The 18935-nt window shown below is 37.2% G+C and overlaps 1 protein-coding gene and 1 pseudogene across 3 annotated transcripts in view; both read right to left on the bottom strand.

Moving 5' to 3' along the window:
- The window catches only part of PKN2 (protein kinase N2), a 142918-nt gene that overhangs the window by 46565 nt on the left and 77418 nt on the right, over positions 1-18935 (bottom strand). For all 3 annotated transcript variants that reach the window (XM_069596799.1, XM_069596809.1, XM_069596813.1), the window contains exons 4-6: positions 17583-17700; positions 17096-17241; positions 16800-17013 (exon numbers count right to left, since the gene is read on the bottom strand). In XM_069596799.1, coding sequence (XP_069452900.1) covers positions 16800-17013; positions 17096-17241; positions 17583-17700 — 478 coding nt within the window. The remainder of the gene's footprint in view (positions 1-16799; positions 17014-17095; positions 17242-17582; positions 17701-18935) is intronic.
- Positions 941-2399, bottom strand: LOC138443823 (cardiolipin synthase (CMP-forming) pseudogene; annotated as a pseudogene).

The following is an 18935-nucleotide window of genomic DNA, read 5'->3' as shown; positions in this document are numbered from 1 at the left end:
CTTCATTTCTTACATGATAGTATACATGTTTCAATGCCATTCGCCCAAATCATCCCACCCTCTCCCTCTCCCTCAGAGTCCAAAAGTCCATTCTATACATCTGTGTCTCTTTCGCTGTCTCGCATACAGGGTCATCATTACCATCTTTCTAAATTCCGTATATATGTATCAGTATACTGTATTGGTATTTTTCTTTCTGGCTTACTTCACTCTGTATAATCAGCTCCAGTTTCATCCATCTCATTAGAACTGATTCAAATGTATTCTTTTTAATGGCTGAGTAATACTCCATTGTGTATATGTACCACAGCTTTCTTATCCATTCATCTGCTGATGGACATCTAGGTTGTTTCCATGTCCTGGCTATTATAAACAGTGCTCCGATGAACATTGGGGTACACGTGTCTCTTTCAATTCTGGTTTCCTCGGTGTATATGCCCAGCAGTGGGATTGCTGGGTCATAAAGCAGCTCTATTTGCAATTTTTTAAGGAATCTCCACACTGTTCTCCATAGTGGCTGTACTAGTTTGCATTCCCACCAACAGTGTAAGAGGGTTCCCTTTTCTCCACACCCTCTCCAGCATTTATTGCTTGTAGACTTTTGGATTGCAGCCATTCTGACTAGTGTGAAGTGGTACCTCATTGTGGTCTTGATTTGCATTTCTCTGATAATGAGTGATGTTGAGCATCTTTTCATGTGTTTGTTAGCCATCCGTATGTCTTCTTTGGAGAAATGTCTATTTAGTTCTTTGGCCCATTTTTTGATTGGGTCGTTTATTTTTCTGGAGTTGAGCTGCATAAGTTGCTTGTATATTTTTGAGATTAGTTGTTTGTCAGTTGCTTCATTTGCTATTGTTTTCTCCCATTCAGAAGGCTGTCTTTTCACCTTACTTATAGTTTCCTTTGTTGTGCAGAAGCTTTTAATTTTATTTAGATGCCATTTGTTTATTTTTGCTTTTATTTCCAGTATTCTGGGAGGTGGATCATAGAGGATCCTGCTGTGATTTATGTCCGAGAGCGTTTTGCCTATGTTCTCCTCTAGGAGTTTTATAGTTTCTGGTCTTACGTTTAGATCTTTAATCCATTTTGAGTTTTTTTGTGTGGTGTTAGAAAGTGATCTTGTTTCATTCTTTTACAAGTGGTTGACCAGTTTTCCCAGCACCACCTGTTAAAAGAGATTGTCTTTAATCCATTGTATATTCTTGCCTCCTTTGTCAAAGATAAGGGGTCCATAGGTGTGTGGATTTATCTCTGGGCTTTCTATTTTGTTCCAGTGATCTATATGTCTGTCTTTGTGCCAGTACCATACTGTCTTGATGACTGTGGCTTTGTAGTAGAGCCTGAAGTCAGGCAGGTTGATTCCTCCAGTTCCATTCTTCTTTCTCAAGATTGCTTTGGCTATTCGAGGTTTTTTGTATTTCCATACAAACTGTGAAATTATTTGTTCTAGTTCTGTGAAAAATACAGCGGAGAGCTTGATAGGGATTGCATTGAATCTGTAGATTGCTTTGGGTAGTATACTCATTTTCACTATATTGATTCTTCCAATCCATGAACATGGTAATTTTTCCATCTATTAGTGTCCTCTTTGATTTCTTTCATCAGTGTTTTATAGTTTTTGATATATAGGCCTTTAGTTTCTTTAGGTAGGTAAAGTCCTAAGTATTTTATTCTTTTCATTGCAATGGTGAATGGAATTGTTTCCTTAATTTCTTTTTCTACTTTCTCGTTATTAGTGTATAGGAACGCAAGGGATTTCTGTGTGTTGATTTTATATCCTGCAACTTTACTATATTCATTGATTAGCTCTAGTAATTTTCTGGTGGAGTCTTTAGGATTTTCTATGTAGAGGATCATATCGTCTGCAAACAGTGAGAGTTTTACTTCTTCTGTGGATCAAGAGCACTTCCCAAAGCTGATTTCTGACTGGCCCAGTTTCGAGCAATAAATCCATCCAACAAATCAGCCCAGCTAAAGCAAAAACTCCTAATGCAATATTAAAATCTTCTTCAATAATCAAATAGCCCAAAACTGGGGCCAAGCCAATCCTCGTCATTGACAACATATTTGGGATTGTCCATGGGTTTTCATACAGGTTGGAGGCGCTCGTCGGGCCCCACTGGCCACGTCGGGCCTCAACAGCAGCCTCCTCTCCGGTCGTGGGCCCGGGGGGTTGCCTTCTCCGTGCCTGAGCAGTGGGCTCGCGGGCTAGCCCCAGGCAGCCGCAAGCCAAGCGCAGCCGGGAGCAGCCACCAGCGCTCAGCCAGGAAACCCAGGCAGCCGGACGCGGGCGGCAGCAGAGCCCCGCGGGTGCACCCCTTTCCGGGCCGCGCTCCCGCTGCCCACGCGGCGATGCGCAGGGCCCCCAAAGAGGCGCGTGCCATCCGCGAAGCCAGCATGACCCTGCTAGCGCTCGAGGGGGGACGCAATCTGCGAGAGCTCAGCAATCTAGGGCACTGGCGAACTGCTTCCTCATCAACTCCCCGCAATATTGGAGAAGATCGACGGCCTCCAGCCTGGTTCTCAAACCCCAACACACTATCTTATTGAGCAGCTTTAATAATAATAATGGAAATTCTTCTGCTTTTTGGGGGGGCTCATGTGACTGTATTAAGCTGATCCAGATAACTGTCCTTTACATTAACTCAAATGAGTAGTAACCTTAATCACATATGTAAAACTCTCCTTTGCCATATCACAGAAGTGATGCCCCATCATATTCACATGGGAGAGATTCTGGAAGTCATTCTTAATATTCTGCCTATCATACCATGAAAGCAAATAAACAGAAAAGTAGGACTCATTTAAAAAATAAAAATGATATAAATATTATGATTAGCAGACATTATCTATAAATATATTCTGTTTAAAATGTTGAAGAGAGACATCAAAGAAATAAAAAATTCTAGAGATGAAAACTACATTGTCTGAGATTAAGAAAAAAACAACTGGATGGGATTGGTGGCACATTCACATCACAAAAGAAAAGGCTAGTGCACTTGAAGCTAGAGCAATATAAATGATCAAAAATAGAAGATAGAAAGGAAAGACTCACAGGACAAAAAAACAAATTAAAACTCCCAAAACAACACATATGTGAGCTCTGAGTTTAACTTCTAGTGTCCTAATACATGAGTACTTAAAGACCTTCATGAAAAGTAGAGAGGATAGAGAACAGAAAATACATTTGAAAAAATAATGACTAAAAATTTTCCAAATATGGTTAAAACTATGTGCTTGAAACTTTCCAAGAAGTTCAAAAGAAGTTCAAAAGAAGTAAGCAAAAGAAAAATAAGTAAATTACACCAAAGCATAACATAATTAAATTTCTCAAAACAAATGATAAAAAGAAAGTTTTAAAAGCCACCAGAGAAAAAAGACATGTACATACAAAGATCAGGAGAGCAGCAGATGTCTCATTAGAAACAATGAGAGCAAGACAGAGAAGCAATAGTACCGAGGAAACAAACCATGAACCTAGAATTCTAAATTTACTGAAAGTATCTTTCAAAAATGAAGCTTTTCCAAATATAAAAGTGGATAAAGAACCCATTATCAGAAGACGACCATGTGATCCAGCTACACCATTCCTAGGTATTATCCAAGTGAAGTGAAATGCATGTTTACACAAAAATTATACAGGGATGTTATTAGCAGTTATATTTGAAAAAAGTGCAAAATGGAAACAACCCCAATATCAACTACAGGTGAATGGATAAAAAAGTTATGGTATAGTCACACAGTTAAATACTACCAACAATAAACAGAAAGGAACTACTGATATATGCAATTCTTCTGAATTATTCAGAGTGAAAATGGCCAGATTTCCCCCCCAAAAGTATACATTGTATGATTCAATTAATATAGAATTCTACAAAATGCAAACTAATATCTAGTGACAGAAACAGGCCAGTGATTTGCCTGGGGACAGGTATGGGGAAAGAAAGCATGAAAAGAGCAAGAAGGAGGGGTTTCACAGAGGCACATGAAGATACTTTTGGAGATGATGTATATAATTATCTTAATTGTGGTAATGGTTTCATAACTTTAAATATATAACAAAACTTCTCAAATTATACACTTCAAATATATGTAATAAAACTGTTCTATAGACTGGATATTGATAATGGCAGCTCAGGTATATTTACTAAAAATTGTAAAATTATATTTAAAACCAGAAAATTTTGTGTATTACTTCAAATACGTCCTAATAAAGATGGCTAAGCATGAGGGAAAACTTCAAACTTATTTTTGGTTTGGCTATGGAAATCTTATCTCACTGTAAAGTATGAAGGCTCACTTAAGTTTAATGAATATCATTTCAATTCTGCTTCAAAAGAAACAACTTGTGTCTGTGTGTTTTATTTGCTTTTTTTGTTATTGTTAAGGTGGTAAACTTAGTTCACTTCCACTGTAAATGTTTGGATGTAAAAGTCATCCTGGGAAAACTGAAAACATCTGGTTACTACTTCAAATCCTGGTAAATAATTAAATATTTTAGTAATCTAAATGTATTAGGAGATGACAATGTTCAACACCTGCTTTCATTTAGGGAAAAACCTGGAGACATTTAAGATCTTTATTAAGTATATAGAAGTTTCTTTCTTTTATGAGGCAACACAATTGCATCTGCATATAACCATATAAGAAATAGCTTGAAATTAAACTTTTTACTTTTATAACCCATAATATGAAATTTTAAAAACAAGCAAAGCCAAGAAGTAAATGTTCATAAGCAATAGCTATGAATTTCATTAAAATAAGTAAATATTTTTTAATTTCTCTTACTTTCTGGAAAAATTATTTTATGTCAATTTTACTAATTCAATATTTCAACTTGGTACAATTGAGTAACTTTTTTTAAATTCTGAGGAAATCTTTTATAAAAACTTGAAACTAGTCTTGAAATTTTGGACTAAAAAATTCAATCATACTTTGTATCCAAGTAATTTGTAAAGTTCAGTACTATTAAGCATAGCACTGCAAAAGAAACAAGTGTAAATGAGACAAACCATAAATAACAGCATGCAGTAAAAAGTCAGGGCAAAAAATACTCCAACTACTTATCTAGACTAATTCATTATCATGTCTAATCCTTTATTAATACCACTACTATTTCTCTTTCTAGTTAATTCCAAATTTAAAGTCCAGTAGATAATTAAAGGAATTAAAAAAAAAAAAACAAAATATCTTAACATACTTCCTTTTAGGCTCAATTTACATCACTAAAAGTAAGTGAATGAAGAACATGGAGAGACCTAAAAAAAGGTTAAAGAGTTAGGAAGAGGCGCCATCTAGACTAGAAAAGGAAAATAATTTCCAGTCACACCAACTGATTTTCTAAAATGTAGCTTTATTACTTTTCTAAAAAGACTTTAGCAACTATATTTTAATCAGTGAATCTTTCTTAAGATTTGAATATTATGTTCAGTCCTGAGCCATTAGGTGGGGAAACTTAGATAAGTACAGTCCCTGCCTTATTATCAAATAATATTTACCAAGTATCTACTGAATGTATTACTTTGCCAACTAAGGTCCGTCTAGTCAAGGCTATGGTTTTTCCAGTAGTCATGTATGGATGTGAGAGTTGGACTGTGAAGAAAGCTGAGCACTGAAGAATTGATGCTTTTGAACTGTGGTGTTGGAGAAGACTCTTGAGAGTCCCTTGGACTGCAAGGAGATCCAACCAGTCCATTCTGAGGGAGATCAGCTCTGGGGTTTCTTTGGAAGGAATGATGCTAAAGCTAAAACTCCAGTACTTTGACCACCTCATGAGAACAGTTGACTCACTGGAAAAGAATGATCTTGGGAGGGATTGGGGGCAGGAGGAGAAGGGGACAACAGAGGATGACATGGCTGGATGGCATCACCGACTGGATGGACATGAGTTTGCGTGAACTCCGGGAGTTGGTGATGGACAGGGAGGCCTGGCATGCTGCAATTCACAGGGTCGCAAAGAGTCGGACACAACTGAGCAAGTGAACTGAACTGAACTGAATGTATAAAGTACTCTGTGATGGGGATTAAGAGTACATGTAGGTAGATGACAAAGTCATTGTTCTTCACAGGTCTATATTCCAGTTTTGATTTTTAAAAAAGAAGATATATATATATATGTCAAAGACATTTAATAGGCACCGTGCACAAATCAGATTGTGACAGAAGATGCGTGATATGAGTTATAGAGGATGTGGTTGGAAAGATAAATGCTTTATATTTACTTATAAAATTTTTTATTGGAGTATAGTTGATTTACAATGTTCTGCTAGCTTCAGGTGTTCAGCAAAGTCAATCATTGTACATATACAAATATTCACTCTTTTGTAGATTCTTTTCCAATATAGGCTATTATAGAGTATTGAGTAGAGTTCCCTGTGTTATATACAATAGGTCCTTATTAGTTACCTATTTTATATATAGTAGTGTATATATGTCAATCTCAATCTCCCAATATCCCTAGCCCCACCTTACTCCCTGGTAAGTTTGTTTTCTACACCAGCAACTCTATTTCTATTTTGGGTTGATAGGTAAGTTCATTTCCACATATGCAATGTCATATATTTGCTTTTCTCACTCAGTATGATAGTCTATGGCCTTCCCAGGTGGCGCAGTAGTAAAGAATCTGTCTGCGAATGCAGGAGACCCTAGAGATGCAGGTTCAATCCCTGGGTTGGAAGATTCCCTGGAGTGGGAAATGGCAGCCCACTCCAGCATTCTTGCCTGGAAAATTCCATGGACAGAGGAGCCTGGCGGGCTGCAGCTGCTGGACATAACTGAGCACACATGCACGCACATGACACTCTCTAGGTCAGTCCATGCCACTGCAGATGCGATTATTTTGTTCTTTTATATGGCTGACTAACATTCCATTGTTTATATGTAACACTTTTTTTTTTTACTTTTTTCAAACTTAAATTACTTAATTGGAGGCTAATTACTTTACGGTATTGTAATGGTTTTTGCCATACTTTGACATGAATCAGCCATGGGTGTACATGTGTTCCCCATCCTGAACCGCCATCCCACCTCCCTCCCCATCCTGTCCCTCAGGGTCATCCCAGTGCACCAGCCCTGAACACCCTGTCTCATGCATTGAACCTGAACTGGTGATCTGTTTCACATATGGTAATATACATGTTTCAATGCTATTCTCTCAAATCATTCTACCCTCACCTTCTCCCAGAGTCCAAAAGTCTGTTCTTTTGTTTATATGTAACACATCTTTATTCATTCCTCTGTTGATGGATATTTAGCTTGTTTCCATGTCTTGGTTATTGTAAATTGTGCTGCAATAAACACTGGGGTGCATGAATCTTTTCAAATTATGGTTTTTTTCCAGATATATGCCCAGGAGTGGGACTGCTGGATCATATGGTATCTACTGTTAAGTTTTTTAAGGAACCTCCATACTGTTCTCCACAGTGGCTATACCAGTTTACATTCCCAAGACAGTGTAGAGGGTTCCCTTTCTCCACACTCTCTCCAGCATTTACTGTTTGCAGATTTTTTGATGATGGGCATTCTTACCAGTGCAAAGTGATACCTCATAAGATAAATGCTTTAAACAATAAATACTTTAAACATTTAAAATACAATAGAAAGTTTGGGCCAGAGGCTTCCAAGCTTTTCGGTTTCACAGTGGCCTAGTATCTCAACTTTTTCATTGTGCTAGTAGTCTAAATGATACACCGAACAGTTCTGTTTCATAGGATATTAAAACAAATTAATAACTATTAACAAAACAATATACTGAAAAGTAATATTTCATTCTTAAATAACCATGATCACTTCCTAATGAGATGTGTGTACCTACTGGGCACTGTACAATTTATCAAACTTTGGAATTAGATTGAAAAGTGCCACCATTATTTTTTATTCCATATTGATTTTCCTATAGTATTTATTAATATAGCAGTGAAGGAAAATTCACTTGGCATCCCAGGGTACCTTGTGAATTCACTTGATATCCCAGGGTACCACAAATTTAGGAACTCAATTTGGTAACTGAAGTTTCAGAGTGATCTTAATAGTAGTAACAGCACTGTCCAACTATAAATTTGTCCTTCAAGATTTAATGTAGAAGTCTGCCATAATATAAAACTGATTTTGATACCCAAAGCTACTAGAATGTGACAGTATGCTGCACAATTCTGAAGAACACTTTCATATCCTCAAAATATTTAATGACATTATTTTTAAGGTAAAGTCCCTGCTGACATTCATATTGATAGATTAAGGATTCTTGGGGATGGGGAAGGCCTGTGTATCAAAAATGTCACATTCACATGGGCCATAAAAATCTTTGTAGGTAATGGTAAGAAAATGGTAGGGTAGCAAACTTTAAAGGCAATTTCTTTACAGAAACACAGGAAAACAAACAAAATCAGGAAAACTGGTTAGAATAAACATTACCAGAAATCTGGGAAACAGTCAAAGGTTTACTGCAACCAAGCAAATGCTTGATCAAAAAATGCAATGAACACTTGGTAGGAAAGCTTTGGGGCATTTTAATTTATCTCTGCTTCATCTCTCCTCTCCCCAACCCCAATGGCTTGGTGATAGCCCTGATGATGGTGTCTGTGCTCAGTCACCTCAAATCATGTCCAATTCTTTGCTACCCTATGGATTGTAGCCTGTCAGGCTTCTCTGTCCATGTGATTTCCAGATAAGAATGCTGGAGTTGGTTGCCTTGCCCTCCCTCCTCCAGGGGATCTTCCTGACCCAGGGATCAAAACCATGGCTCCAGTGTCTTCTGCACTGCTGGCAGATTCCCTGAGCCACCAGGGAAGCCCAGTAGTCCTGAAGATAGCAGGCTATATTTCTGATATAGGTTCTTGGTGCCAGAGGGAGCAGAGAAGACTTCATTCTCAAAGAACTCTGGATGCCTGCTTTGACCTCTCTGAAGGCTCCCTAGAGGACTATCGGAAAAGGTTTACCTTTGTCTTTCACCTAACTAAGAAATCTTTCAAGACAGAGAAACAGCTAAGTACAAGGCACTGAAAGGCAAATGAAGCCTGGAGCAAAGGATATCAGTTGTCTATATTAAGAGACATCCTATAGTCTTAGTGGGGCGGGAGATATGAAGTAAGCTGTTTTAGGGAATAAAAGCTCTGCAATGCTTCTACCTTACTGGAAAACCAGAAGACTAGCTGCAAAAGCAGACATCCTCAGAAGAGATCTAAGAAGGCACTAAGCTTTCACATCTGGCTGATATTCAAGCTCTGTACAAGAAAAGGCAGAATTATAAAATGTCTGGGTGAATGCTAAAAGTATGCCTTGGCACACAAACAAAGAATTCAGGTGCAAACATAAGGCAAATTTTTCTTTCTACCTGCAGGCATTAAAAAAAAATGTCTGTCAAAACACTAGTTGACTAGTAACTTAATGGAGACTTCAGTGACCACACATAGTCACTAAACAACTACATCCTGTGTCAAACAGCAATAAGAAATTACAGAAAATGGGACTATATTCCAGAGTTACAAATAATAATATTCACCATATCCAGCTTTCAATAAAAAATTATGAAGCAAGCACATAAAAAAGAGAGTATGGCTAATTCAAAAGAAAAGTAGAAATTCATAGAAACTATCCTTGCTGCTGCTGCTGCTAAGTCGCTTCAGTCATGTCCAAATCTGTGCGACCCATAGACTACAGCCCACCAGGCTCCCCCGTCCCTGGGATTCCCCAGGCAAGAACACTGGAGTGGGTTGCCATTTCCTTCTCCATCTCTAAGGAAGTCAAAACACTGGATTTACTACACAAAGCCTATACCAACTGTCTTACAAATGGTCAAAGTTTACATGTGGTCAAAGACCTAAAAGAAACCAAAAGGGAAAAAGGAGAATGGTATTTCAACAAGTAGGGAATATTAATAAAGACATAGAATTTATAAATAACCAAATAGAAATCTTGGAGCCAAAAAGTACACTAACTGAAATCTTTAAAGTTTCCTAGAGTTGTTCAACACCATATTTGAGCAGGCTGAAAAATCAGAAAACTTAAAGATATCTGAATTGAAAGTGCAGTCTTAGGAAAGGAAAGGGAAAAACAAAATGAAGGAAATTCAGTGTTGGGGAATGAAGGATGTTATTGTGAAGAGAAAAACTGGAAAAATTAGACTCTAGCACATGTTTACTACAATAAATGCTAAAGAAAGGACTATAGGCTAAAGGAAAATTTTAACAGAAAATTCCAAATATAACAAGAGCAGAAAGAATGAGTCACTAGATACAAAGGACAATTTTTTTTTTCAAAAAAAAAAAAAAAAAACTTTGTTGACCCTTGAACAATGTGGGAGTTAGGGACACTGACCATTTGCACAGTCAAAAATGTGCATGTAACTTCATAATAGGTTTTCCATGTCTCTAATCCCATATGCACTAATTCAATCAAACATGGATCACCTATACCTTTAAAGTTTTTTGCTCTTTAAAGTAAAAACAAAACTAGAAGATATACACTGGAAATGAACAACATGGCTTTGAACTGAGCAAGTCCACTTACATGTGAATTTTTTTCACTAAATACTATGATCTACAGCTGGTTGAGTCTGAAGACATGTGGGGGGTTGACTGAAGTTATATACAGATTTGTGACTGCAGAGGCCTGGCATCCCTAGCCTGTGTTATTCAAGGGTCAGCAACTAATTTGGAAGAGAGTATATACTATGATCACAGATTGTATTAAGTTCAATATGCATATATGAATCTCTAAAGTAAGCAATAAACACACACACACAGACAGGCATCCCAAATTTGATGAATGACATGAATTTACACATCAAGAAGCTCAAAGAATCCAAGTAGAATAAACTCAAAAGAAATCACCATTTTGAGATGCATTATAATCAAATTGTGAAAAACCAGAGACAAAAAGGGGAATCTTGACGGCAGCAGAGAGAAGCAAATCATTAGTTACCAAAAATCCTCAGTAAGATTAAAAGTCGATTCTTTATCAGATAGCATAAAAGCCAGGAGGGGCTGGGATGATATTTTTAGAATGCTGAAAGAAAAAGCCTGTCAACCAAGAATGCTATATATGCAAAACTAACCTTCAAAAAATGAAGAAAATAAAAGATTCTAGAATAAGCAACAGTTAAGGGAGCTTATCACTAGCAGATATAGAAGCAATACTAAAAGGAATCATCCAGATTGAAATGGAAGAGAACACTAGACAGTAACTTGAAATCATAGAAAAAAAAAAAGTAGCATCAGTAAAACTAACTACATAGGTAAATTAAAAAGCCAGTATCACTATTAATATATTTTCAGTTTGTAACTCCGTGTTTACTTTATGACTTAAAAGACATGGATAAAACAATAATTGTAGTACAATATATAATACAATCTAATCAAATGGGCACACAGTGCATAAAGACATAATCTATGTTAACAAAAATATAATGATGAGGATGCACAGACGTATAGGAGCAGAGTTTTTGTGACCTACTGTTATAAATTTAGGATGTTAACTATAATCATTAGAGTAACCACTAACAATAATTTTAAAATATACAGAAAAGAAGTCAGGGAAAGAATAAAATAAAGGTAAACTAGAAAAATTCAATCAAACATAAAAGAAAAGAATTCAGAAGAAAAGATTAAGACTTACAGAAAACAGATAGCAAAACGGTAGAAGTAAGCCTTTTTGTTCCATAATAATGAATCTGGCTGGTTTATTTCCCTGGTTCTTAAGAGGGAGCTTCTAAACCCTTGTCAGTTCCCTAGTAACAGCAGTATCTTTGTTATTCATGCTGGACTCCTCAGACCACATGTGAGTTTATGCTAACAAAATGACTCACAGTAGGCCTGTACACAGTTCCAGAATAGAGGCTGGCTATAACACAAAGACCAACCATTCGGTTAGAGGGCTCATGTTTTGACCCACCTATCAGTCAGAACTATGGTCTTTTGGAAAAGGTCGGGGCCTAGAGACTGATTTCAATCAAGTGGCCAATGAGTCAATCATTCGCTCCTATATATTAGGTTGGTCAAGAAGTTCCTTTGGTTTTTTATAAGTAAAAAAAAAGACACATTTTTCATTTTCACCAAGAACTTCACTCAACAACATATTCACTATTTTGTTTTACTACCTTGTGCCAATTTTCAGTCAACTTCACAATTCCATCTTTCCAAAATTTTTTATCTTTTTGAGCAAAGAACTGTTCCAGATGTCTTTTACAGTCTTCTAGGGAATCGAAATTTTTTTTCCATTAAGAGAATTTTGTAAAGACTGAAATAAATGGACATCTGAAGGTGCAATGTCTGGGGAATAAGGCAGATGAATCAGAACTTCCCAGTCAAGCTGTAACAGTTTTTGCCTGGTCATCAAAGACACATGTGGTCTTAGGCTATCCTGATTGAAGATAATGCATTTTCTGTTGACTAATTCTGGATGCTCATCATTGAGTGCTGCCTTCAGTTGGTCTAACTGAGAGCAGTACTTGATGGAATTAAACGTTTGGTTTTCTGCAAAGAGTTCAGTCCTACCGTTTATACAATATTATCTTCTTATAAGAAGACTGGCCTCTGGTGTGGTTAGTGGTGGTTCATTTCACTTGTTCCAAGATCTCTTCCATTCATATTATTACACAGTATCCACTTTTCATTGCCCATCACAATTTGTTTTAAAAACAAAACATTTTTGTTACATTTAAGTAGAGACTCACATGCAGAAATATAGTCCAGAAAGCTTAATTTACGTGGAACCCAAACATCAAAGTGATTAACATAACTAAACTGGTGGAAATTATTTTCAATGCTTGATTTGGATATTTTGAGTATGTCGGCTGCCTCCTGCATAGTATACTATTGACAGATCTCAAACAATGTCTTGATTTGATTGCTATTAACTTCAACTGGTCTATCCCACCATGAAGCATCATCCAGTGAGAAATCTCCAGCACAAAATTTATCAAACCACTTCTGACACATTCGATCAGTCACAGCACCTTCTTCACACACTGCACATATTTTTTTCTTTTTTTTTGGTTTCAGTTGTTATTTTTACCTTTCTTGAAATAATAAAGCATAACATGCTGAAATGCTACTTCTTTCCTGCCCCCTTCAATATTAAAATGGCTACACAAAAATTCATTAATTTTGACAAGTTTTTAAAAAATGCATGCTGATATTACAGCTGTCACAATACAATCCAACAAAATTTTTTCCAATGAAGTTAAAGACAATTAAGTGCTACCAGAGCCATGCCCTGGGATTTCTTTGGAGGGAATGATGCTGAAGCTGAAACTCCAGTACTCTGGCCACCTCATGAGAAGAGTTGACTCATTGGAAAAGACTGTGATGCTGGGAGGGATTGGGGGCAGGAGGAGAAGGGGACGACCGAGGATGAGAAGGCTGGATGGCATCACGGACTCGATGGACGTGAGTCTGAGTGAACTCCAGGAGTTGCTGATGGACAGGGAGGCCTGGCATGCTGCAATTCATGGCATTGCAAAGAGTCGGACACGACTGAGCGACTGAACTGAACTGAACTGAACTGAGAGCCATCTTCGGAGAAGGCAATGGCACCCCACTCCAGTACTCTTGCCTGGAAAATCCCATGGACAGAAGAGCCTGGTGGGCTGCAGTCCACGGGGTCGTGAAGTGTCGAACACGACCGAGTGACTTCACTTTCACTTTTCACTTTTATGCACTGGAGAAGGAAATGGCAACCCATTCCAGTTTTCTTGCCTGGAGAATCCGAGGGACAGGGGAGCCTGGTAAGCTGCCCTCTATGAGGTCACAGAGCCAGACACGACTGAAGCGACTTAGCAGTAGCAGCAGCAGCAGAGCCATCTTATGGAAAAAAACGAACAAACCTTTTGGCCAAGCCACTAATAAAGCCACAATAAAAATTCTGAATACTCACAGCTAAAGTGAGATTACTGGCTAAAAACAAATTGATGTTCTGAGAAGGTGATGCATGCTGACAACAGGCAAACAGCCAGATCTCTCCCTAAGTGTCTCTTCTTTGGTTTTAATTTGTAGCCTTTATAATAAAACTTTACTTATAAATACAGAGCTTTCCTAAGTTCTGTGACTTGTTCTGAGGTGGTGGTAGGAACCCCTGAATTTGTAGCCAGTTGGTCAGAAGTATGAGTGGTTGGGGAAACCCCAAGCTTATAGCTTGTGTCTGAAATGAAGGCAGTCTTGTGGGGGACTGTGCCATAAACCTATGAAATCTGACCTTACTCTGCGTAGTCAGCATCAGAATTGCACTGCACCTTATCAGTAATTATCTTAAACATATATGGATTGAACTGTTCAAAATAAAGGCAGAGACTGACAGAATGGATTGAAAGAAACCCAAACCCTGACCCAATTATATGCTGTCTAAAAAAGACTCATTTTAGAGCCAAAGACATATATCAATTGAAAGAGAAAGAACAGAAAAAGATACTCAGTGTAAACAGTAACCAAAAGAGAGTCAGAATGGCTACAGTAACATCAGAGAGACTACTTTAAATCCAAAATTGTTGCAGTAGAAAAAGGTTATTATATTTTGATAAAAGTCAATCCATTTAGAAGATATAAAAATTATAAACATATATGCACTGAACAACAGAGCCTGAAAACATATGAAGCAAAAATTTATATAACTGAAAGGAAATACATGCAAATCTACAAAAACAGTTGGAGACTTTGCTACCACTACCACACTGTCAAAAATGAAGCTAAGATGGCAGTAACTTAAATTTTAAAAAAAAAGGAAAAATCCAGTAAATTCCCCGCAAAGGAACCTTCAAGTTGAGAACTTTCACAGATGTGACAGGCGTTCATGTCCAATCATGCTCATATACGTTAGTTCATGCGTTTGGGGTATACTGTCATGTGTATGCATCCTCTACAAGTGACTGTGACTTTTCTGTACCTGTACTGTACAGAGTGGCTTCCCAGGTGGCACTAGTGGTAAAGAATCGGCCTGCCAATGTAGGAAACATACGAGATGTGGGTTCGATCCCTGGGTTGGGAAGATTCCCTGGAGGAGGGAATGGCAAACCACTGCAGTATTCTTGCCTGGAGAATCTCATGGACAGAGGAGCCTGGTGGGCTACAGTCCACAGGGTCACAACGAGTTGGCCATGACTGAAGTGACTTAGCATGCACACACTATATAGAGTACAGTAGCACAGTATCATTATTTTAAGCTACATCTGCAAGAGGATGACTTCACTGAACTTGTTGTTCCATATGAGGAGCTAACTAATGAAGACCTACTGGAATTGGAGGCCCAGAGAAAGGACAAACAGAGACAAGAGAAAGAAGAAGTAACTGAAGAACTGAAAAGGCTCATGCTGCAGGAAATGGCAAGGGGATTTTCTTTATGTGAGGAAGCACTATTAGTTTTTGAGGCCAGGACGTGAACACAGAACAGTACACGAAAGGTTCCAACAACCATTCAGAAAGCAATCCCATGCTATGGTGTCATCTATGATGAGAAAAGAAAAGAGCTACTAACCAGACACTGGCATGGCCAGAGGAGCCTGACAGGCTACAGCTGATGGGGCCACAAAGATCTGGACATGACTGAGAGGCTGAGCATGAACACTGAATCATTTTTTCAAGGAGCTAGATAGAACTGAATCCAGCAAAGAACCAGAACCTGTGCCATCAACATGAGGCGTGAGTGAAACAGCAGCTTGCCTTCCATCTCCTATTGCTGACAATCCTTCAACTCTGCCATCTCCTACCTTCTTTCCCTCCTCCACTCAGTAACTTCTCTTGCCTGTTCACTTGATTCCAGTCCCTGTATGCCAGCTATTGTACTGTACAGCCATACTTCTCAAGGTACTAATAAGATTAAAAATGTTTTGTTTTTTATGTATTATTTGTGTGAAAAACATTATAAACCTATTACAGCACAGCATTATACAACTGACTGTGTTTGGTAATCTAGGCTAACTTTGTTAGACTTATGAACAACTGGACTTAGGAACATGTTTGTATCTAGACTTACTGTAACAAGTGTTGAAGAGAATGCAGAAAAATGGGAACCCTCATGCTTTGCTGTTGGAAATGTAAAATGATGAAGCCCCTATGGAAAATAGTTTGATGGTCCCTCAAAAATATAAACATAAGATTACCATATGAACTGGTAATTATACATCTAGGTATATTCTAAAAATAACTGAAAAAAGGTGTTCAAACAAAAATTCACAGAAACACTATTCACAGTAGTCAAAAGGTGGAAATAACCCAAACGTCCATCAATTAATGAACAGATAAATAAAACCAGACATTTACCTGTACAACAGAATATTTAGCTATAAAAAGGAATGTAGTATTGATACATGTTATAATAAGAATGAACCTTGAAAACAGTACAGAAAAATGAAAGAAATCAGACAAAGAAAGCCACAAATTATAAAATTCTATTTATAGGAAACATTTATAATAGACAAATTTATAGAAACAGAAAGTCAACTTTGACTGCTAGAGGTTGAGGGGAAAGGGGGAATTGGGAATGACTACTTAATGGGTCCTGGGTTTCCCTTCAGAGTGATGAAAATATCCCAGAACTAGAAACCAGTTAGAGCTGTACAATTAGTGTGGATATACTAAATGCCTATGAATTCTGATTATTTTAAAATATAATTAAGTATTATTAACCATTATCTGGTTATTATTAAAATGTTATTAACCATTATTTAAAAATGGTTAAAATAATAAATTCTGTTCTATCTTACCACAATACTTAAAAACTGTATAAACACATTTTTATTTATTATTATTAAATCAGAACCAAATATAGATTAAAAATCCATGAAAAAAATCAGGAAGATATATGCTACATACCTGTTAGTGCTGCTGGTTTGGACAGGGTACTATATTGGTTTTGGGTAGAAATCATACTTTGACGTGGACTTAGTGTTGGTGATGCAACAAGTGAAAGCTCCTCAATAATAATACTGCTTTTGGGATGATTCTTGGGAAGTTCATTTAATCTTTGCTCTAATGAATACTTCAAAAGGTCCAACTTCTGACTTGATTCATTAAATCTTGCTTGAGCCTTACATAGGGAAAAGATAACATTATCATTTAAATAATTATATTCTTTGAATATTTAAGCTAAAATTTTTATTTAAAATTACCTCTGAAAGTGCTTTTCTGTCTGTCACTTTTCCTGAGCCAAGTAATTTCATTACATTCTTTGCACCTTCTGCTACTGCAAACTCTATCCTAAAATGATGCCTTAATTCTTCCATTCGAAGTTCAAGAGGACTTATGACAGGTTTGGCTAGAGGAGGGAAAAAAAAAAACTTAATTGAACCATTTATTTGATTTTCTAATACATAGTGACTAAAACTCAAGAAAAAGAAAGTAATTCTTATATTAAAAGAAAAGTTAGTACTTAAAAATCAATAAACACTGAAGTAAATAAACACTTAACAGACACAATGTTAAAATACAGAATCTTTCATTTTAGCCACCCAAACTCAAAGATAAAAACTCAAGATAAAAAACAGTATGCCTCTTTCCTCCTTAATTCTGAACCACCACTTCTTTCCTATATAAAATTAATTTAGTACTATATATGCCCATAATAGTAAGAAATGACAATTTTATCTGTTCCATCACCATTATCAAAAGCCAATTCATTGGTCTGGACTGCTTGAAGAATCTGCATTCGTATCACTTCTATTTTTGTCTTGCTGTCTTGGAGCAGTTGCTGAGCTGTGCCATGGAGTTTTCGATCCTATGAAAAGTAAGTTTGAAAAGGTAAGCAGATACACAGACAAATAAAACATTTTTATAACTTCTAAGTAACATCAAATGATATCAGCAAGTGAAAAACAAAGGTCAAAAGAATATATTTCTGAGCACTATAAAATATATACGTGTAGATATATTTAATTTCAAAAACTATCAAACTGATCAGATGGAAAATAAGAAAAACAATTCCATTAGTTAAAAGCTAGGGAGTTAGTTTTACTGAATAAACTTCTGTTATATGTCTTAAGACTTCAAGAAAGGGCCTGAATTAAGTGAAATAATGTCCTTCTCATTCTAGTTCTGGTAACACTGAAACACAAAAAAATTACCATTTTAGGAATTGTGGTATGCAAAATAACAATCCACATAAAGATGTCCATGGGGCAATCCGCCAAACATTGTGAATTTGTTACCTTACATGTCAAAGGGGAATTAAGATAGCAGATGGAACTGAGGCTGTCAATCACCCAATCTTAAAATACAGAGTCAGACGGGCCCAATGTAATCATAAGGGTCCTTAAATGTAGAAAAGAAGGAAGAAGAGGAGATCATGTGAGAAGAACGGGAGCCACTGTTTTTGGCTTCAAAGACAGAGGAATAGAGCCATGAGCCAAGGAACATGGCAGCCTCCAGAAGCTAAAAAGGGCAAGGAAACAAATTTTCTCCTACATACTCCAGAATGTGAAATTCATTTCCAATTTCTCAATTATAAAACTGTAATATAATAAACGAGTTGTTTTAAGCCAATGAATTTGTTAACCGATTACAGCAGCCACAGTAACCAATATACTGCTTACTGCTGCTGCTAAGTCGCTTCAGTCGTGTCCGACTCTGTGCGACTCCATAAGCCCACCAGGCTCCCCCGTCCCTGGGATTCTCCAGGCAAGAAAACTGAAGTGGGTTGCCATTTCCTTCTCCAAGGCATAAAAGTGAAAAGTGAAAGGGAAGTCGCTTAGTCGTGTCCGACTCTTAGCGACCCCATGGACTACAGCCTACCAGGCTCCTCCATCCATGGGATATTCCAGGCAAGAGTACTGGAGTGGGGTGCCATTGCCTTCTTTGGTAACCAATACAGGGTTCTGTTTTTTTTTTAAAAAGTCATGAGACAAGTAACAGAAGTTAATGCCATCTCCTAGTTAGTTATATTAGCTGTCAAAGTCTAATACACTTCAATCTACAAAAAAAAGGGAATGATAAATACAACTAAGAATCAAGTTA

Source organism: Ovis canadensis, chromosome 1 (genome assembly GCF_042477335.2).
Source record: "Ovis canadensis isolate MfBH-ARS-UI-01 breed Bighorn chromosome 1, ARS-UI_OviCan_v2, whole genome shotgun sequence".
NCBI lineage: Eukaryota > Metazoa > Chordata > Mammalia > Artiodactyla > Bovidae > Ovis > Ovis canadensis.
Note: the sequence above shows the minus strand (reverse complement) of the source record. Positions and strands in the feature narration are given on the sequence as shown.